We start from the raw sequence: 22,210 nt of genomic DNA, 5'->3' as shown, positions 1-22,210 counted from the left end.
ATTGTCAAAAGAGGGATTACTTAGAGTGTGCCTTAGTCTCCCACGGGAGGAGTCCAGATACTAAGATTAAGTTTTTTTTCCATTCATTTATTTAGCTCATAAATAAAGTCATGCACAATTATGATACACAATACAGTATGTTCACAATGGCATGGCTAAATTAAACCAATTAACATGTTATATCACATATATTCATCATTTTTGTTTTGAGAACACTTAAAGTATACTATCTCACAACTTTTAAAGTATAGCATATTGTTATCAAGCATATTTATCATGCTCTCAGTAGACCTCAAGACATCACAGAGTCCATGCCTTTTGTCCAACTGCAGTTTTATATCCTTAAACCAATCGTTTTTCCCATTATTAAAAGACCCACATTGACGCCTAAGAGCCACAACTCTGCTCTCTGAAGATTAAGGTTTTGAAAACCTTGACAGCCATTGAATATCGTTGCAACCATCCGAGAGTGGGACCACTTTTCTATGAATTTACCTTTATTGCATTTGATACACACCTCTAACAGTGGATGGAGTTAAAACAATACCACCAACACCACTCTGCACCATCCATCATTACTGTATGGAGTTCATGGTCGAAAGTAGAATTTTGCAAGTGGGAAATTCAACAAAATGCAGGGACTCCAGTTTCTTCTGCAGTTCACAGCTTGTTGTATGGGATCCAGACAGCTCTGAAAGAACCAGACAAGAAAAGTTACATGCCAGAAAAAATTAAAGACATGAAGCTCCCTTGTGGCGTTTGCATCCCATTTAATCATGGACATCTTTCATAGATTTGTCTTAAAAATTAAAAACACCATCTGCTGTGACTGCAGCATTTATTTTTAAGTAGGAGCTTCTATTAATATACATAATTTTACTCTCCTTTACTTAAACAAGCAGAGACCAAACAGAATGAAGTTTGCATACCCTAGAGGGAATTTCCATTTTACTCTTGGGAATGAATAGTAGGGTTAAAAAACGAAAAAGGTTTGTTCTTCATGCTTGTATGGCATAAACCCCAAAGGTTCAGCGAGGCCTACATCAGACCTCCGAGGTTTCAATATAGCCTCTGTACTGAGCCATGTGTGTCTGTTTCTACATGTACAAAACGAGTGTGATATCTCTACTTTAAAAGTTATGGCCACGATGAAGTAACTTAATGGATTCAGATTCTTCTAGTAGCACCTGGCACAAAACATTTGGCGCTTAATGAGGGCTGTTGTTAAAAACTACAGCAACTACTTTCTGGCAAGCAGCGGGAATCCTCCAGAGTGGTCTCCCTGCTTTACAGTAGTCCGCAGGCTAAATTTGATCGACACCAAGACCATATGCTTCTCAGTGTGAGACCTTATTTAAAGACTGTCTACATGGGTGGTTTGTTAGACAGCTTGGAATGAAAGCCTGGGCTCTACTCCAGCATTCTGTTGAAGAGAGATACCCCTATGGAAGCCACCCCGATGGGGCAATACAGGTCAGGGCACCCACAGCTGTCTTCCGCCTCCTTCATACCAGGGTCGACTAACTCATTCTAGATTAAAACAGAGCTGCTGTTTTTATAACTGCTTTGCAAGATCCCACACGATATAACCTGTACATTCCAGTGTCCCTTTCTACGACGAGCAAAACCCCTGTCACCTAAGGCAGACTTCCTTTGTCATATACAAGACACATTGGAGCTTAGCTGAATCATAGCAATAGCTGCTTCTGGGTTCACCACAAGGTTTGTTAGGACTTACTTCATGATGGATGGGTTCCTTCCTTCACTCAGAGGGAGACAGCATTGCCTAGCCTGCTGGCATCTCACCCAGTCGTGGAATGGAAAAGCTCTCTGACTGTCCTGGTCTTGTGACTCTTTTAAGTCCCCTTGGGTCAGTTCCTATATCCTGACATTTTTTCCCAGTGATTATTAAGTTCCCAACAGCCTAGAGAGTGCCAGAATTTAACTGCTGGAACACAAGCACAGTACTTTGTAGTGTAGATGTGGTCCAGAACAGTCTCTTGGAAATGCCAAAGATGTGCTGTGTGCCACGTGGCACGTTGCACACTAGTTGGTGAGGGGTCCCACTTGCCTCTGGGTTTCTTTTTTCTGGCATCTTTAGTTGACAGAAGGGGAGTGGATCCAGATGTAGGAAGGACATCTCCTTTCAGATGTAAGGAAGCTGCAGCAATTTTTAGTGTTGCTGTTAAATATGTTTCAAAAAAAAAAAAAAAAAAACTTGGCTCACAGTGCTTGGTTCTGTTGCTCTTGGCTGCCATCCATCCCTTCTAATTGAAGGAAGAAAATGTTGGGGTCAGCTTATCACTGAGGAAGGAAAATAGGGGAGGCTGGACTCACAAGAGGATGCTCAAGCCATTTCAGAGCAGATAAGCAGCAAGCTGTGTTGTAGAATGAACATTTTGAACGTAAGCACCTGCTGGCTACACAGATGGTCATTCTGTCTTCCCCACAAATTTTGAGAAGACACTGAGAGGAGATATTCTAGGGAGTTAATCCTCCTGTACTAGAGATTATAGACTAATGTTTTGGGGAGGGGCATGGTTTTGCATGACTGCCTTTCCATTTCTCATCACTCTCAAAGCCTATCTCACTCCTGTTGCTTTCAGAATGTCTATAGTGACACCTGGTTCATAGGTCAATGGGAATAGGAGGTCTTTCAAGGTCATGGTACTTTACTTTCTTTACTTTACTTTCAAGGTTATGGTGCCTGGAACGCAGAACGATGTCCTTCTGAAGACTCTAATTCCAGACACTGAATACAAAGTCACAGTGACTCCCATCTACACCACCGGAGAAGGTGTTAGCGTCTCTGCTCCTGGGAGAACATGTAAGTCAATCTTTGCCTCCTTGGGCACTAGCTTACCTACCACCTATGATGGGTAAAGTATAGTGCAATGTAAGGGCAAAAGATTAGGGACAGAAAAGTGTCAGAATCCTGACTCCACACCCATCAACGGTGCAGTCTGGGCATTGGTGGGCTCCTGTTTTATTTTCTGTGAAAGCTGAAACACGCAACAGAACTGACCTTTCAACTACGACTCATGGCTCATCCCCAGTCCTGGTGGTTCACCAAGGTAGAGTCCTCAGGCCCTTGAACTTTCTTCACATTTCCTGGGACCACGACAATCTAAGTCTCTGTGGTGCCATCCTGTTCTTTTTTTCCTCCCCATTTCTTTTTGTAGGCATAGTTTTATTTTTTAAATAACCATATGGCAAGTGTGCTTTCTTTTTCTTACAGTTCTGTGAGTTTTAACACATGCATGGGTTCATGTAACCATCACCACTACAGTAGAAAATAGAAAGCAATTATATCTCCCCCCTCCCGAAGTTTCTTATGCTGGCATTACCCTTCGTAGTACTGTTTCGCTCATATACCCACCCCCTAGCAACCTCTGATGTTTCAAATTAGTCAGCTTCTTCTTGTTGTAACAGAATTACTGAGATAATCAATTAAAAAGAGGGAAGACTTATTTCTTTCCACAGAGGTTTTAATTTTTGGGAGCCCATCTATACACTTCAGATTTGTATGTTAGCTTTTGACAGTACCACATGGTCCCAAGGAGGTACCCTAAAACATTTAAGATGCATTGACCATAGTTAAATGAGGAGTCAGCAACCTAACTCTTAATCTGTCTTTTTGCTGTTATTAATGTCTATTCTTACATAAAGACCACCCCAGGATTTTCAAACGGTGACGATGTTTATTGTATTTTCTGACGCTCTGGGTCAGGAAATCAGGGAAATTCTTGCTAGGAAAATTCTTTTGCCCCATGTAAGTGACATAAATTATCATTGCACTCTGGTAATCACATTGTGGCTGGGTTGGTCTGCAAGGTCCAAGACAATTTTACTACATGCCTGACATCTTGGTGAGGACTGCTACAAGGTCCAGCCGTCTCTTTCAATTCATGTCAGAGCTCTCCATAGTTATCACATGGTGACCCTGACCTGTAAGAGGAACACTGCCGAGGGTGCCACTACCTCGAAGTCCGTGGCTAACACAGTAGTCAGAGAATCCACCCAGATTCAAACAGAGACCTATGACTTCCAGTTCTTACTGGAAAGAGGGTCTAAAAACATCTGTGACCATTTAATCCATCATCAGTGACAAATAGGTCTGTGGCTTACTGCTGTATGTGGGTTTTCACCAAAGTCACTATAAAGAGAGAAGCAGAAATTCCTCCGACTCTCACCATCAAGAATAATCACCAGTTACATCTCGTGAGTAGCATCCTCAGTACGGACAGACACGTGCATTTTGATGTATGTGGACCACATTGGTGCAAAGGTTGAAGTTTTTAATAAGCATCTCTCAATTTTAATTTTAGTTAAAATTAATTAAAAAGAGAACCATCATTCTTTGAATGAACCTCTGGATCTCAGATAAAGCTCATTCATCACCGTGAACTTTATTGCTTTTTCACCTGCACACGTGTTTAACTCTGAAGGGAAATAACGTAGATTTCATTGGCAACAAGGGAAGGTCACCAAGAAGGGGACTATATCAAACCTTTTACTTTCCCTCTTCCATCTACACAGTGCCATCCTCCGGTCCTCAAAACTTAAGGGTCTCAGAAGAATGGTACAACCGGTTGCGCATTACATGGGACCCACCATCTGCTCCTGTGAAGGGCTATAGGATTGTCTACAAACCTGTGAGCGGTAAGTTCCTCTCAGAAACACAGGTAGATATCTCAAGTATATTTAAAGTTCTTTTTTAAGTTGCATTTCAAATAGTGTGTACACATGTGAGCATGCGTGGGTGCATGCTCCGTGTTGAATGTGTGCGTGCGCGCGTGCGTGCGTGCGTGCGTGCGTGCGCGCGCGCGCGCGTGCGTGCGTGCGTGCGTGCGTGTGTGTGTGTGTGTGTGTGTGTGTGTGTGTGTGTGTGTGTGTGTTTTCTTTGCCAGAGCATGCTAGTGGGTTCTAGGTGTCAAACTCAAGTGATGAGGCTTGCCAGCAAATCACTGACACCAAGTATCTTTTACGATCATTTTGGGCACTGTTTCTCTCAGTGTTTGATCTCATATACTAAACAGCTAAGAATTGCTTCCTGTCTTTTTTGAGGAGAAGGGGTTTTTAGTATGGTCCTTGTTGGGTAGTCATTATTAGAAGGATGAAATGATGACCTCATGGGGAAAGTTAGCAGGCGTATCAATGAACAAAATAGAATATCTACTTGGTGTGCATCCTTGACCTAATCTCAGCCTAGGCAGTCTAAGGAAAGCTGGGTTCCCCAGGAGTAGGAGGGAATCATAGCTCATTTAAAATCTGTAGTTGTAGAGACAGTTGATATTAGACTCCAGCCTCAGCCTTATTGTTTGCTTGCTGGAGCATCCTGGGCAACTGTCAAGAGTCGGTTGAGTAGTTTTCCCTAAGAATGCCTGTGTGTAGTGACTATAGTGTATACTCTATCTCTTCTAGTTCCTGGTCAAACTCTGGAAACTTTCGTGGGTGCTGACATCAACACCATTGTTATCACAAATCTCCTCAGTGGAATGGACTACAACGTGAAGATATTTGCTTCCCAGGCCACAGGCTTCAGCGATGCTCTGAATGGCCTCGTGAAAACTCGTAAGCCTGATCTATGGCTGCTTGCTTCAGCACCACCAGTGGCTTTGTGCTTGCTTTTCCCTGTGATTCAACTGCTGGCTTTTCTTCCCTCCTCATTACCGTTTCTGGATGGTATTCTGTGGAAAGAAAGGTGTGGTGGTTTCTCAGGGCTGTCCAGAGTCCTAGTTGGCAGGCAGATGCCAGCAGCTGCTTTTTCCAATCAGCTTGATGGTTGCAGATAGGATTTCCCTCTGGAAAATCCGTTGGCCCCTTTCAAATTAGGTGAATTTTTCCAAGCAGCCCATATTCTGACATGGCCAATGCCAGTCAAAATTGGGCCAAGGAGAAGTTTGCTTTTTCTCAAAATATTCTCACCCATCACCAAGGCACATGGTCTGTCTGTCTGTCTGTCTCTTTCTCCCCCCCCCCACACACACAAGCACTCCACACCATTTTTGGTCTCAAATTGAATGATTAGTTAGATAAATAGTGTCTTCCAATAATTTGGGTTTTGCAAGACCAGGCTCTAAGCTACCTTATATTTTTTGTAGGGCTGGTCGTTTCATGAGAGGAAGTTTCCTAAATTCTCTTCTTGGACTATCTTGACATATTGAAGATTACATACTGAATAAACTCCATCTCAAAAGAAGTGATTTCTGTCTATGGGTATGGAGATATTTCAATACTTAGGAGGCTGATGCAGGAGGATCACCAGTTTGAGTTTGAATTCAAGGATAGCAGGGGCCACATAAAAAGATCCTATCTCAAAAATCACAAAACAAAATGAAAATAAAACCAACCAAACAAAAAACAAAACAAAAAAATCTCAAACTAAACCAAACCAAAACAAACAAAACCAGGTGTAGTGGCACACACCTTTAATCCCAGCCCTTGGAAGGCAGAGGCAGACAGATCTCTGGGAGTTCCAGGACAGCCGCAGGTACATAATATAGAGACCCTGTCTCCAAAACAAAGAAAAACAAAACAAAACACACAACACAAAAATGAATTCTCTGCACTTGTGTACTCTGGGACGCCTTTAGCCTGTGGTTCTGTCTCTTCTTGACGATTGAGATGACATTGTTTGGGGTATTGCATGGTCACTCAGTATGTTCCTCTGCTCTGCTGTGACAGCAACCCACAGCCCCCCTTTATCACACCAGAGCCCCCTCCCCCATCACACCAGAGCCCCTCCCCTTATCACACCAGAGCCCCCATCACACCAGAACCCCCATCACACCAGAGCCCCCATCACACCAGAGCCCCCATCACCACCAGAGCCCCCATCACACCAGAACCCCCATCACACCAGAGCCCCCCCCATCACACAGAGCCCTCCCCTTATCACACCAGAGCCCCATCACACCAGAATCACACCCCCCATCACACCAGCCCCCATCTCACACCAGAGCCCCCATCACACCAGAGCCCCATCACACCAGAGCCCCCATCACACCAGAGCCCCCTCCCTTTACACCAGAGCCCCCTCCCTTCACACCAGTGCTCCCCAGTGCACACCATGCCTCCTCCCTCCTCTGTCTTCTCTTTACCCCTCTGGTTCACGTTTATGTCTTCACCACTTGCTGCATCTCCAGAATATTTTTTTTTGCCATTTTTTTGTGTACTTCTCTCACTTTGTATTTTTTTCTCTTCCTTTTAAAACTCTCCATTGGTATATTGAACATTCCAAACATATTTTTGAAAACAGAGAATATCAAATTATTTTATATTCCTATCCATTAAGTAAAAATTAGACAGTTTTTGCTTGGTCTTTCTCCCAAGCAGAATACAACCTCACACAATGACAAATAATGGTGGTTTTTTGTTTATTTCTTTGTTGTTGTTGTTTGAGACAGGGTTTCTCTGTGGCTTTGGAGACTGTCCTGGAACTAACTCTTGTAGACCAGGCTGGTCTCGAACTCACAGAGATCCGCCTGCCTCTGCCTCCTGAGTGCTGGGAGTAAAGGCGTGTGCCACCAACTCATTTTTTGAGTTAGCCAAGGGACATGGCGACATAAGAGAAAAATTATAGGGAAGGAAGAGGTCATCTGGGAAAACAATGTGAGTTTTTTGCTTTTGATTTGAAATGATAAACACCAAATGCTTACTTTTATATTACCCTGATTAAACCTTTCCACAGCTTCCTCAAATTATCTTCCATGTAGATCAGCATCTAAGATGAAAAGGAATCCAAGGGTGTTAAATAATTTCTATTACATGTGCAAATTCTACATTTGAAAGTTTCGAAAAACGTTCATTTTTATTCAGTTGCATTTTGTTTTATTTTAATTTGCATTTTATTTTATTTAATATTGATTGAATATTAATCACTGCACACATTTGTAGGATATGTTGTGGTTTTTTTAGTACTTGCGTACTTCACAAGATCTAATTGTGATAATTATCATATGTCACTTTGAATGTTTATCATTTCTTTCTTTGTAAGACTATTCAAAATTTGCTGTTCCTTTGATTCCAAAAACTGCAGTACATTGTTAAAAGCTACAGCAGCCTCACTGTTTGATAACCCTACTGTGTGAGAGACAGTTGGCTTCATTTCTCTCTTTTACTCAGAACAGCTAAGGAGCCTCTCTCTGCCATTTCCCAGCCTCCCCACTGTCCCCAGTGTCTGGTAGCAACTCTCTTTCTCTAATTGTATGAGATCACAATGACAATCTATTGACAATTAACAATGAATCCTGTCATTTTCAACAAAGTGTATGAGCTTAGACACGTCGGCCAATAACCTGACACAAAAGGACAAATGTCACCAAACCTTTCACACAGTGCTGTCTTTGTGAAGGCACTGTGTGTGTGTGTGTGTGTGTGTGTGTGTGTGTGTGTGTGTGTGTGTGCAGGCTTGCTCTTCTTGTGTATTTAAGTCATGGCTGTCTCATTCCCCTGTAAGTCCATCCTGTGCTACTTTGCGTTACGTGGTCGTTGTGGAACAGGTAAAGGCACATCTCATAAGGGAAGCCATGACACCACCCATTACTTGAGTACTCATTGCATTGTATACCTTTTCTCATGAGTGTATGTGTCCCTTTCATTTATGAATATCAGACTGCTTCATAAACCTTGTTTTGAATGCATTTATTTAAATGATAAAACAATTATCTTCTGTTCCTCAGTTTTTTGTAGGTTGATAAATTTCCTGCTTCTGAGTCTAGTCCTCCGACTGAGAATTTGGCCACACGTTGCTTCCAGAACTAGGAATAATTTGTGGCATTGCCTGCAGTGTGACATCATTTTCTGTTTCGTTACAGTGTTCTTGGGCGTGACAGATCTCCAAGCCAATCAGGTTGAAACAACAAGCTTGTGTGCTCGGTGGCAAATACATCGCCACGCCACAGCCTATAGGATAGTTCTAGAATCGCTTCAGGGTAAGTAGACTTCCGTGAAGTACTTGTGTGCTTGGTTCTGAGCAAACCATTGTGGACAAGTTGCATCTTTGTGTTCAGGGCTCAGAGATGCAGCATGTATCAGATCAGCTGACCTTAACACTTGAGCTTCCATCATCTGTTAAGAAATATTGTATGTAAGCCATGCAGTGGTGGCCCATGCCTTTAGTCCCAGCACTCGGGAGGCAGAGTCAGACTAATCTCTGTGAGTTTGAGGCCAGTCTTATCTACAAAGTGAATTCCAGGACAGGCTCCAAAGCTACAAAGAAGCCCTATCTCAAAAAACCAGAAAGAAAGAAAGAAAGAAAGAAAGAAAGAAAGAAAGAAAGAAAGAAAGAAAGGAAGGAAGGAAGGAAGGAAGGAAGGAAGGAAGAAAGAAAGAAAGAAAGAAAGAAAGAAAGAAAGAGATATTACCATAGCATTTTTTGTAAGGTTTTATGAGGTAACCACTGAGAACATGCATGTAATCTCTCATCCATTAATGCTTTTCAGCAATGAGCTCTTAAACAGTGTGATCTGCCATTGTTCTCAGGAAACAAGTAACCGGTGATAGCTTTGTGTTATCCACTCCATGGTGACCAGCTTCCAATGGCATGTTTTCCTGAGCATTTCCTTTGCCTTAGTGGTAATGGATGAACACATTCTCATTCGGGAGGAGATGCCAAATATCCGTATCACTGTGAGCAAGTTGTTCATGGAAAATTCTTCAGAACATCTATCACTTGAAATGTTGCTCTCATACTGCAATACTAAAAACTCTCCTTGCCCTCATTAAAAACAACGAAGACAAGAAGAACTTTGAAAAAAGATATAAATCTTGTAGATAGTCATTATATTCTATAAAAATACTTTAGCATTTATGTTGATGACATTTAGCTTAATAAACCATTTAGAGGATTTGTTGTTGTTGTTGTTCAAGATTTTAGTATATTTGCAGAGAAGCATTGAGCTTCTCTATCAGAAGATATGGTTAGTGTGTACAACTATTGATCTGGTAATCCCAAGCCACAGTGACTTCTGAATGAAGCCAAGGCCTTTGGTGGCCACAAAATGAGTCAGAATTTGTGAATCTTTCACACTCCCGCAGAATTATTTCCAGGCTGCCAGAAACCTTTCAGACTGAATGGCTGTAGTCGTAAGAATGTACAGAAGTGTTGTTTCTTTTACTTGCCCTCAGCATTTGTAGCTGAGGGATTTAGAAGCCGAATTAACTCAGCTGCCTCTCATCCAATGGCATTTATCAGCAACATATTCCAATTGAGGGCTGCCGAAAAGACTGTTTGGTGAATGTGGGGGTAGCTGGAGGGAATGCAAGTCTGATATTTTAGCTGATAGAATTGAGTTCAAAGGATTGGGTTTCTTCTTTGGAGTGGGGAAGAATGGGATGGAGCACCTTCATCTTCCAGAGAAATGTGATTGCTGCTCTGCCTCGTTGTCCGTGAAGGACTTGTGGGGACATGCCCATCATTCCCGTGGGAGACTGAATTGCAGGTTTGGAACATGTAATATATTTTATCGGTTACATATATCGCTTCTGCAAATTTTCTCTCCCTCTGCCCCAGCCAGAGGAAGCTAGGAGGGAGAAATGGAGCCTGATTCCTCCCATGTTAGGGGAAAGTTCTATGGTAGACCCACTTATTGCTGAATGCCCCAGTCACATTTCTAGTGCTGACAGAGTACATATTATTTTCCCTTATATATTCCCCATGGCCTGATCATATATACACCTTTATTCCGATGTGACATCAGTAAAGATGTCTCTGTTGGAACTTCAGATCCTTGTCAGCTTTCTTCTCCAAGCTTGTCCAAAATGACCTCGTTTGTAACTGTTCACTGTGACAATTACCCACACATTTCCAAGGATTTGTAAGCAAACTCTCCAGCTGCACCATTCAAGCTTATTTATTCCATTTACAGAAATAAAGAGGGTTAAGGCAAAGGTCGGTTTCTTGGCTTCCGCACTGAGAGGCTTGGCTGAGTCTGGCTTCAGGCACACCTGGATCAGGTGTTTGAGCAGTGTCCTCAAGATGGAGCCTTGCTCCCTCCGACTCTGCATTTTCATCCGGGCTCCGTGAGTGGGCTCCCGAAGCGTCCTGAGTCACATCCTTCCAGTGGGTCATCCTTCTAGCTTCATGGGCGTGGCGAAAGAGAATTTTCTTTCTCAATGTTTCCACCAGAAGTCCAGAAACTGAGTCATGCTGGTCTGGTTTGATCACATGCCCCTAAATCTGTCACTGAGTGCACAGGGATGAAATAAACAGACTGGTTGGACCAGGCTCTTTCCCTGACAGTGTCTGGTGGCAATGGCCAGGAGTAGCAGGGTGGTATTTAATGCTGTCCAGATTAGAAGTACAAATCAGGGAATGGATGGATCCAAAGAGAGAAGGATGCCACTCAAGGCTGGCAAAAACAGTACATCTGCTTGTGTAAACATTATGACATTTTTATGGCTAGGAGTCGGGGAAAGATCACGAGAAGGACAAGGCCCCTCTGGGGAAAGACTGAAATAAAACTTGCCAGTTATCCATTTGCCAAATTCACGAATAGGCTTTGGTTAATTCTGGCATAGACCACAGTGAGAGACTTTTAGTTGCTAACTCCGACCCCAAGAGAACTCACTTCACATCCACAGTTGCTCTCCTCTTCTGTCTGTTTCCAGTTGATGTGGCAGCTAAGGTTGGATGCAGCATTTCTCTTGGAGTTCCTGCCACAAAGGCCCGGATAGCGTCTCCTCGCTAATTTGTATAACTTGGTGAATTCCTGTAGACTGCTTAGGAAAGAGCAGAGGGGGAGCCCCCTCTTTTCTCCTTTTAGGTGCTCACATGCCAGCTTTGTGGTAGTGTCTGTTATCTGGGAAAGAAGATTGCAGTAATCTACCTTACCAAAGACCAAGGTTCAAAAGAAATGTACTTAGAGCCTACTTCAGAATCAAACTGTCTGGCAGGCACGGTGACTAGAGGTTGGGTTATTTGAGAGACCCAGGGACAGAAAGTATTTATGTCACAAAATTCTCACAAGATCCTTGCCCAGGGCTTTAATAGCCTCTGCATGTGGCTCTCAGCAGCCACTCTAGGCATTCTGGCAGTGAGTTGGGGGAGTCAAGATGGTGACGTCATTACCAACATGATAACAATCCAGAGAATTTTGATTACCTTGTTTCTTAGAAATAAATACACAGAGAACGAACATTTTATCCTGTTCCAAAAAGGGAAACTCAATTAACTTTCTACTTTGGGCAGAGGGACTGAAAAGATTAGTCATCATCCAATCGGTTTAGATTTTGTTTTCCTTTAAGGCAAAGCCATTAGACTTGAATGGCATCATGTGTACACCCCAACTCATGGAACCCCTCTTTGTTAGTGTTGGGAGTCAAACTAATACTATTTGGCAGTAATTTTAATGTGCCCATTCCAATTTTCCAAGGCTTTATAGATTTATTATTTTTTCTGCAGTAAAGGCCATTAATATTCCATTTTCAAGGCTCTTTAAAGTACACAAGTATCTATGATAAATAGGAAATGGCAGAAATAGAGAATCCCTGGGAAGCTTTTGTGGTCATCGATCTTTATACTTCATGAATAGGATTTAGGAAATGCTTGTATTGTGGGCAGCTTACAGAGACCTCTAGGCAGCTGCTCCAGAAAGAAGCAGTTATTGGGGGTTTCTGAGCATTGGAACCATAGGGTAAACTGAAATATGAGCAAAGCCACGCACTGGGTTCAGTAAATTTGTTTCTTTCACAGTAAAATATAATCTTATAAAATGGTAATAATTTTTTAATTTAGTGTTATTATCACATGGCGGGGGGGCTGTATGGAGGTCAGAAGACACCTTTGTGGCATTGGTTCTCTCCTTCCACGTTTAAATGACTTCTGGGACCAAATTCAGGTCAGCAGGTGTGCTAGGCAAGCATCTTTTCCAGTTGAGCCATCTTGCTGGCCCAGTAACAGTGCTTTTCACTTCATCATTACATGTGATATATAAGAAATAACTAAGTAGATAGTATTTAATTGTAAATAAATATATTTGACTTTCTTTTTTTGTAATGCTGAGGGTCAACCCCAGGCCTCACATGTGTTAGAGAAGCCCTGAGCTACACTCTCAGCCCAGTGCAAATGTATTAATAAGTATTACTTTATAAAGTTCACTTCTAAAATTCTTTAATATTCATAATATACAAAAATGAATTTCAAATGTCATTTACCAAATGACTTTAATTTAAAGGTCAAGATCTTTCCGTAGCCAAAATTCAAACTAATGTTTATTATAATATATGAATATTGATACAGATTAAAATATTTAAGATTAAAGTTTATCTAGATGTCTTACTTTCTAAAAGGCAAATTCTTTGATGTTGTCAGTTAGTAGTTAATTCATCTATTTTTATATTTTGTATATGTTGTTTTTAAAAATAGGCTTCTAAAGTGATATATTTGGAGAAGTAGATGGTTCTTATTAACCATTAAACAAAATATGTAGTAAATTGAATCCATGAAGCCTTTGACAGCAGTTTCTAAATTCCTAGCAAGAAGCAGTTGTAAGACTTTGATTAAGCATTTGCAATTTGAGTTGGAGAGGGGGCTCAGCACTTAAGAGTACTTGCTGCTCTTGCAGAGGACCTGAGCTAGTTCCCAGAATACTTGTAACTCCAGCTCTTAAGGATCCAATACCTTCTTCTGGCCTCTTCAAGCACCGCTCCCCACACGATATACTCTCCCACAGACATACACACATACACACGCATTTAAAAAAGTCTTTAGGAAAACAAAGACGTGATTTATGGAATATAATCTAGAATTAATCCCAAGGAAGTTTTTAAAGTTACATTTTATTTGTATATTTGGGGGGGAAGGGGGGAGCATTTGCATGCCACGGCAAGTGTGGAAGACCATTTGTGGAAGCTGGGTCCATTCTTCTATTATGTGGATTCCAAAAATCAAACTCAAGTCCTTGGATTCGGTGGTAAACACCTTTATCCACTGAGCCATCTTGCTGGCCCCTAGAGGGAAATTTTAATAATTGTTCTTTTTGCAGTAAGACTGATTCTTCCTTCCAGTCTGTCATCCATTATGGGGAAAATGAATACTATGACAAATTCTGAAAGTTTCAGAACTTAAAACCAAATGAAGCCAGCATGGACTTATGAGGATCCTTTACCTGGTCTCTAGCTAGTGAGCACTACACAACTCTCAGACTGTTCAATTTGAAGAATTGAGTCTTTAATTTACACTATTTTATGATGTAGTAGTAGACAGTAAAGTGACTCCCTTTGAGACCTGAATTTATAATTTGAATTCAAATTTCAGTTCTGTGCCTGAGCTGAGGACTGTAGTAACTTGTTAATGTTTCTGGCCTCCTGTTTCTTGTCTTTAGATTGAGGATAATTACAAATGGTGTAAGAATAGAAAGGACTAATACACATAAAGATCTTTAGGATAGCTCTTGGCACATGATAATAATTACATGTTTTTGGCTGTTGTCATTTGTAGCGTCCAGCGCTACTACTGCTTACAGGTTCGAGCAAGGGATCTGCGGATTAATAAAGACAAGACAGCCAGTGGTCACTCTTTTTTTTTTTTTTTTTTTTTTTTTTTGCTGGTCACTCTTGAAAGAAGAAAGCCAATTTTATTTAGAGGAGAGTTGACTTATATAGCATCAGCAGCAGTGCCCTAGGAAGTAACTCAGATCAAAGTCCAGGCTCTTAAGTCCCTGGCAATATGCATATAATCTACATATTTGTAAACAGGCCTTGTTGGCATGAGGGAAAAATGAGGAAATAGCACCTAGGTGTGAGGCAGCCAGTAGCTCCCCCAAGGTTACTGCAGATCAACCTTAGATAAGAGAAGAAAAGCAGACTCCCTGGGGTCCCCCACAGTCATTTGTTGTGGTGGTTATCACTGAAGAGCACTCTTGGAACCTGGAATAAAATAGGCTGTCAATAAATGATGACTATAATTAATCCAACCCCTCTGGTTCCAGACCCCGGGGACAGCACTAATTCTTCCAGATAAGAATAGCAGTTTTACTGTAGATCTGGGAAGAGAGAAGGGACCAATGGTTACTCTTTCACCATTCTTCCTGCCTCCAGCGTGGTACAGACAGAAGATTCGATGGTGTTAAGCAGGTGTCTGTAACACTACTCCTTGGTAGAACTAAAAAAGCCTGATTACCAGTGACTGTGAGACAATACTCCAGTTTCTGTGGTCCTAAACCACTTAAACAACTTGTCCATGCTGAAAGAATAGAATGGGTTGGTTTCATACTGCGGTCAGGAAGTTTAGAAAGGGCATACTAAGCTTGCTGAATTTCCTTCATGGTAGACATGACAAGACAGACATGACGTAGGTGTCAGCTAAAAATCAAGACTGGAGATTGGGATGTTGCTTGGGGATACAAAGTTCCCCAAGCCTACGCAAGGGCCAGGGTTCAATCCCTAGCACCCCACAAAACTGGGCATGGTTGTACACATCTGTTATCCCATCATTCTGAAGGGGGAGGAAAAAGGATCAGAAATGCAGAGTTACTTTTAGCTACAGAATGAGTTCAAGGTCAAGCTAAGCTAAGTATGGGTAAGGGACAATGAGAGAGGAGGAAGAACTCTTCAGTGGGAACAAGGTGGAAGAAGACAGAGTGATTGATGATATGTGATATGAAAGCAAAGGGGGTGTATTTGAGGAGACGAAGGGGGACCACAGGGAGGAGGACAGGGAAGGACAGTGGGGAAGGGGAATGATTCAAATCAAAGTGTTATGACACTTAGGCATGTAGGGAGACACTGTAACCATGCCTCCTAAGTGCTGGCTACAGGTGTGCCTGACCATGTGGTCAAGGCGTGGTCAAGGTGAGGTCAGAATGATGGGCCATGGGCTCTTAAGCGACCACGTGCTGATGGAAAGCGCTCTTCCCCTTTGGCTGCCCCTTCTCTCTGGCCTCCCTGCCTTGCTGCCCCTGGGCAAGCTCTGGCTTGCATTTGGCTGGTATTTATCTGAATAAAGGTATCTTGAATCTACAAGCGTTCTCCTTCATATGCATGAAAATGCTGTGATGAAACCCATCACAAAAATATTAATTAAAAAAGCAAGAGTGACAGAGAAGAAACTGGGCTCTCTGGGACTCCTGCATTGCCCTGATAATTCCCCAAGCTTTTATGCATGGTTCTTTGAGAACAGATTCCAGTTGCAGTGTCTTAGATGATGCTAAGTTGTAAGGAGTTAAAGATCTGCCCTTCTATGTCACTTTGTGATCATGTGACTAGGTTCTGCTGAATCAAGTTGAATAAAAGGGAATTTAGTGAATTAAGATGCATACATATAATTGTGTGCAATAATTGTTCTTTCTTTTCTTTCTTTCTTTTCTTTCTCTTTCTTTCTTTTCTTTCTCTCTTTCTCTCTCTCTCTTTCTTTCTTTCTTTCTTTCTTTCTTTCTTTCTTTCTTTCTTTCCTTTTTGATTTTTCAAGGCAGGTTTTCTCTGTGGCTTTGGAGGCTGTCCTGGAACTAGCTCTTGTAGACCAGGCTGGTCTCGAACTCACAGAGATCTGCCGGCCTCTGCCTCCCGGGTGCTGGGATTAAAGGCATGCGCTACAACCGCCCAGCTAATAATAGTTCTTCTAATAAAGGCTTGAACTTGGCAATTTTTAAAATGATAAGCCTTATTTTTTGTCCATATTAAACAGAATTTTATCAGGAAAAAATTTCAGTGGTTATATAAAATCTTTACCTGGAGATAAAATACTGCAAATGAATGGAAATGCAGGGGTTGCAAGATGGTGACTATTCCCATTATGTATTTTAGAAGCTAAGTATTAACGTAATAACTATTTCTTTTTTTAGTCATATATGTATGTTTTGTTTTGCTTTAATTGTAGACACACAAACACAAGAATCCACCTTGGGAGGAGGTGTAAACAGGCATTGCTTCTATGGACTTGAGGCAGATTCAGAATATAAAATCAGTGTTTACACAAAGCTCCAGGAGATTGAGGGACCAAGTGTGAGCATCATGCAAAGAACACGTAAGTCAGATGTCTTTTCCTGATCCCTCTCATTATGAGCAAATGGCACACTGACCTGGATCCGCATCTTCACTCTGTTTAGAAAAGTAATAGCTATTGCTGCCTAGGAGTATGAACAATACATTATTTCCTTTTATTCACCCCAAATTCTTTGCAATGTTCCCATACTGTCACCAGTGAGTTTTCATTTCCGTTCTCTATATGTTGCACAAGAGACCAAGGCCATCTGATGGCAAAAGGCTTGAAACAATGATTTACATTATGATCCAAGTTCACAAGAAGCATTCATGGTATGTGGTGTGTGAAACTGAGTTTGAGAACAATACCATCTTACCACAGCAATGAGGGTAGGCTCAGAGCCAACATGTTCCAACTGGCTGACCCTAGAGTTATTTCCTCCTTAACAGACTCTTGTGCTGTTTTTCACATTGGAGCCCAGATCTGATGCACGGAACGGAAAAGCAAAGTATAAAATTAAAACAAAGTACTTTCCACATGTTCCAAGAAATGGAGGGTATCAGACTCTTGTGATGGCTTTTAATCTGAAATTCCTGCCCTGAAGGCCATAGCCATTAAAATGGATAAAACAGATTTGATAGTATCAGGTTGAGGGCAATGGCATTTGTATGCTTAACTCAATATCCCTAATTTAAAATCAAATTCTTGAGGATGAGTATATGAACAGGTGGTGGGTGATCAGATTTCCTGCTGTTTCTGCATGGCATTTAGAAAGAACTACCACCTTGTATAGACCTTCCAGTCCCCAGGACCATGAAGAAAGAAATCAGCACATTCCCTTAAAACACACTGGATGAGCTGATGTGACATAGCTCATGCCTTTGATTGCAGCACTCAGGAGACAGAGACAGGAGGATCTCTGTGAGTTCCAGGCTGGCCACTGCTACACAATGAGATGCTTTTAAAAAGAAGATGGTTAAAACATAATAAGTAGAGTCATCTAAAATTTGAATACATAAAATTTATTTCACAATAAATATATTTAACCGTTATACATGTGTTTCGACTTATATATCTCTTAAAATCTAAGATCCATTTTATGTGACAACACAGTTATTTTGAATACAGTTGAAGAATCATACAGCCATCACTATCATCCCATCTTAAAGCATTTTCATCAACTCAAAGAAACCTTATCTACACTCTCTCCCCTTTCCATCACGTGTAACCCCATGCAATGCCCTTTACTTTGTCTTTTCTTTTCCTGCACACTTCATATGAATAAAACTATGTAACAGACAATCCTCTCTACCTGCCACGCTTTGATTACCTTGCCTTTGAAATTTACCAAGGCTGTAAAATGTATCTGGTGTTTTTTCTCTTATTTTTTAAATTGGATTTCAGTTTTGTGGATGTGCATCACATAATTTTGAAGTCAACAGGTCTTTGGTAGTATTCGAGTCTTGGAGTCAAGCATTTGTTATTGGATCTCTGCGAGACTATTTGCCACTATTATGGACTTGGGTAGTTCAACATCTCTGAGATTCTTTTTGCTCTTCAATAAAATGAAATACGTATTTTCTTACCAGCAGTGTTGCCAGGAAAGATTCAACATCTCTAAACAGCTGTTGAGCTTTCAACTTGTGTTATATTGGACACATACTTTTTTCTTCTACATTATGTTCTTGGGAGTCACAACTTATAGCCAAAGAGCTAGCTCTCACTATTGTGCATTTTCTCTGGACCTTTACTTTAAAATTTTTTTAAAATATATTTTGAAAACTTAGGACAACTTTCAAATATAGTCTATGTACCCTCCTGGTGCCAATCTTCTGGAAACTTGTTCTTGGGTTCATAGGCTAAGTTCATTGTTCATATTTGTCTGACTGTTGAAAACAGTTGAGTTTGTGTCCTCTGGTTTACTTTAGTATCCCCTAACCTTAATCTCAACAACTGTTAGCTACCAACCGAGGGTTAACTCCATTTGGGAGCTCTTAGTTTGATGTAAAGAGTTCCTTGATATGGAAGGCATCTGTCTTCTTGTAGTTTCCATCCGTTGGCTCTATTTCAACTTCCTGAAGCAATGCAGAACCGACTGTCTGCTCTGTGGCAGCCCCACACATGGTTGAAGATAGGGACCATCTGTGTGCCACATAAGGAGTACGGACATGTGGCACCAGTGAGTGTACTCTTCATACCCAAGAGATTCTGTGGCCAGATGCTGTGCTCAAACCAACACCCCTTGATTTGATTCTGAGTTTATTGGTGAGGTTATGTCTCAGTCTTCTCTAATAAATAAAGTGCTTACTAGTAAAGAAGGCCCTTAACTCCCAAGTGTATAAGCCAGGCTTGGGAAGCATTTTATAGTGATCTAATGAAAATTTTGCAATCATAGTTTTAGTATTAAAAACTCTCCCTTTTCTTCTCTCTCTCTAAAATTTTTAATTTTAGAATTCTCAAAAATCAACAAAAGCCTTTAAAAACAAGTCATTCTGTATCCATAACAGAACATCAGCAACACATCAAGTGTGTCTTCCCTCATTCTTTCTTCTAGAAAGACATATTTCTACCACTGTGGTTTCTTCTACCTACACATTTTACCCGAAAATGGGATCCTGCCATGGTATCCAATGACTTGCTTTCATTCACAGAATAATTAGTTCATGGACTGTTTTTTTCTTTATCAGTAATAGCCAGTTATCTCATTCTTTCATGTTGATTCATGCCACTTGGATAATTTTATTGAATCCCAGATTAGAAGAGGATACGAAAGTCATCTCTTCTAATGAAGAAATTCGCTTTATAACATCTGTCAGAGTTTGAACTCTTCCAGCTGTTGGCTGCTTGAGCTGGACTTCCCCTTTGCGAATGGCCATTATTAATAGACTTCCCAAATATTAAACTGGGAAAATAATATTTTTCTGATTTTTTTCTAAATATTCAGTGTCAGAATCACTTTTCTTTCTAACTGTCCCCAGGTCATCTTCATGGTGCAGGTTGAAAACATCTGAGCACACTAAGTATTCATTCTTGGTCCTCAGAACTGAAAGACTTTCCAGATGCACACTGGACAGAATAGAGAGTGAATCACATTTCATTCGTAACTGGTATCCTTGGGGACACAGAGTGGGAAGGGTTAGAAGTGTCAGGGACCAAGGATTGATGGTTAATGCTTATGCAGAATGGAAATGAAGCTCACCGTGTGTGTGAAAACAGCCAGAACCTACATCTCCAATGAAGGCTAAGATTTCTGCCTTAAATCAAATCAGAACCACTTTGTAGTTGGCAGTTTGATTACATTGATTCCTGCTGAGCAGACTGAATGGGGGCAAGATGGCATTGTAAGCCTTTGGTGTACAATAAAAGGATGGATAAACCAGTTTTCACAGGCTGTGACTAGTTTATAGCCATCATTAAATTCTCAAAGGAGCCAGCTATCAACATCATTGATGACCTTGCGTGAAGATTTACTATATCACTCCTGTCTGTTCCCTACAACGAGATCACTCTTTGTCCTTTTCCTACCAGAGTCACTTCCTACCGAACCACCAACCTTCCCTCCGACCATTCCACCAGCAAAGGAAGGTAAGAGAACAGTAATGACACAGTGATTCCACATTCAAGATTTCTGTGGTTTTTGTTTGTTCATTCAGTGAAAGCCAAAGTGGCTGCTGCAGAGATGGCTCAGCAGTGAAGAGCACTTACTGCTTTTGCAGAGGACCTGAGGGTGGTTCCCAGCATCCACACCAAGCAGCTCACAACCCTGTAACTCCAGCTCCAGGGTGATCCAAAGCTCCTGGCTTCCTTGAATATTGCACTCACATATGTATGCAAACACACATGTACAAGGACACATCATTAAAAAATAACAAAATTTTAGAAGAAAACCAAGGTATTAATACAAAGTATTTATTGTCCTACCTAATCTTTTTCTTAACATACATGCACATACATGTTTATCAAATAATGACAATTTAAAAAATCCACTTAATAATAAATTGTAGACCCAGAATGGATTTTTCTTACAGAATCAATTAATGTTGATCTCGTTGAAAAATCTCAGAATAGAGAATGTTTACCAAGGCAGAGCAGTTACATACTTACATAAGGTAAATGAAAAGCTAGTATGTAATTTTGCATTATGTGGAATGGTCTCCAATTTACCCCCTAAGTGCCTCTCCAGGCTCTATTCTCATCTCAACAGCTGGAGCTGCCAAGGTAACTATTTAATTAGTGGTAACTAATTTTCTATCCCAATAGCATGCACTTATAAGCTATACTACTAATTTTCAAAGTTCTTATGTTAACCTTGAGGAATACCACGATAGTACAGGGTGCTACTTTTTGCTTACTTTCAGTATTGTAAGAGAAATAGATACTAATGCAGATAATAATGTCAGTGGTTTGAGTTATAAAAGAGAAATTGAATTATGATAGCCCAGGAGTGAGAAGAATTAATGCTGCAGTTGGTTAGTGTCTGATAAATGGGGGGGGGATATCAACTATCTCTGAACAAGCTTGAGAGATAAATAACAGAATAAATATTGCTCAGTGTCATAGAGTGACCCTAGTCCATAATGTGTTTGGGGAACCACCAATGCTTTAGTGAGACACACAAAAGAGAGCCAAGATAAAGTTATGAAGGGAATTGTGTGCCAACAAAAAAGGATTTATTATTCAGAAATATGATGCACAAGATGTTCACTTAAGGGAAGGATGACCTAATGAAACCTTTGCTTAGGAAAGATAACTTTGGACCATGGAGATGGCCCAGGTGGTAAAGTTCTCACTGCATAAGCCTGAAAGAACCTGAGTTTGGATCCTAGCATCGACATAAAAGCTGGGTAAGATATACATAACCTTGGGCAGATTATTGGAGCTTGTGGCCCAGCCAGTCTAACAAAAATGGCATGCTAAAGATTCAGTGTTTGCAGATTCAGTGAAACACTGTGTAGGTGGAGAGTCATTGAAGAAAACACCTAGCATCAACCTCAGGTCTCCACATCCACAAATACACATACACATGTATACACAAATATTACAGTTCATAGTATTCACAGCTGGGTAAAAATGTTGGTGGTTTTCCCCTGATACAGCCTACATAGCACCTTCTGGTACTATGAAAGCTCGTTGGCAGGAAGGAAGCTTCCTGGCAATACAAACATGATTTCTCCATGTCCTATGGCCAAAGTATGCGGTATCTTCAGCAATAGGCTCTTACCATCAAGTTCTGGTGGTAGCCCAAGTGCAATAGGAATAGGCTGTATTGTTCTGGAGATTTCTAGG

At 41.0% G+C, this 22,210-nt stretch overlaps 1 protein-coding gene across 1 annotated transcript in view; it reads left to right on the top strand.

Annotated features, from left to right (window-relative positions):
• The window catches only part of LOC103158800 (collagen alpha-1(XIV) chain), a 208,269-nt gene that overhangs the window by 104,182 nt on the left and 81,877 nt on the right, over positions 1 to 22,210 (top strand). Inside the window, exons 21-26 of the mRNA XM_027431692.2 lie at positions 2,698 to 2,827; positions 4,540 to 4,662; positions 5,425 to 5,574; positions 8,820 to 8,936; positions 16,820 to 16,966; positions 20,453 to 20,509. Coding sequence (XP_027287493.1) covers positions 2,698 to 2,827; positions 4,540 to 4,662; positions 5,425 to 5,574; positions 8,820 to 8,936; positions 16,820 to 16,966; positions 20,453 to 20,509 — 724 coding nt within the window. The remainder of the gene's footprint in view (positions 1 to 2,697; positions 2,828 to 4,539; positions 4,663 to 5,424; positions 5,575 to 8,819; positions 8,937 to 16,819; positions 16,967 to 20,452; positions 20,510 to 22,210) is intronic.

This window comes from Cricetulus griseus, chromosome 10 (genome assembly GCF_003668045.3).
Source record: "Cricetulus griseus strain 17A/GY chromosome 10, alternate assembly CriGri-PICRH-1.0, whole genome shotgun sequence".
Classification (NCBI taxonomy): Eukaryota; Metazoa; Chordata; class Mammalia; order Rodentia; family Cricetidae; genus Cricetulus; species Cricetulus griseus.
This window is presented reverse-complemented; position numbering and strand designations above follow the sequence as displayed.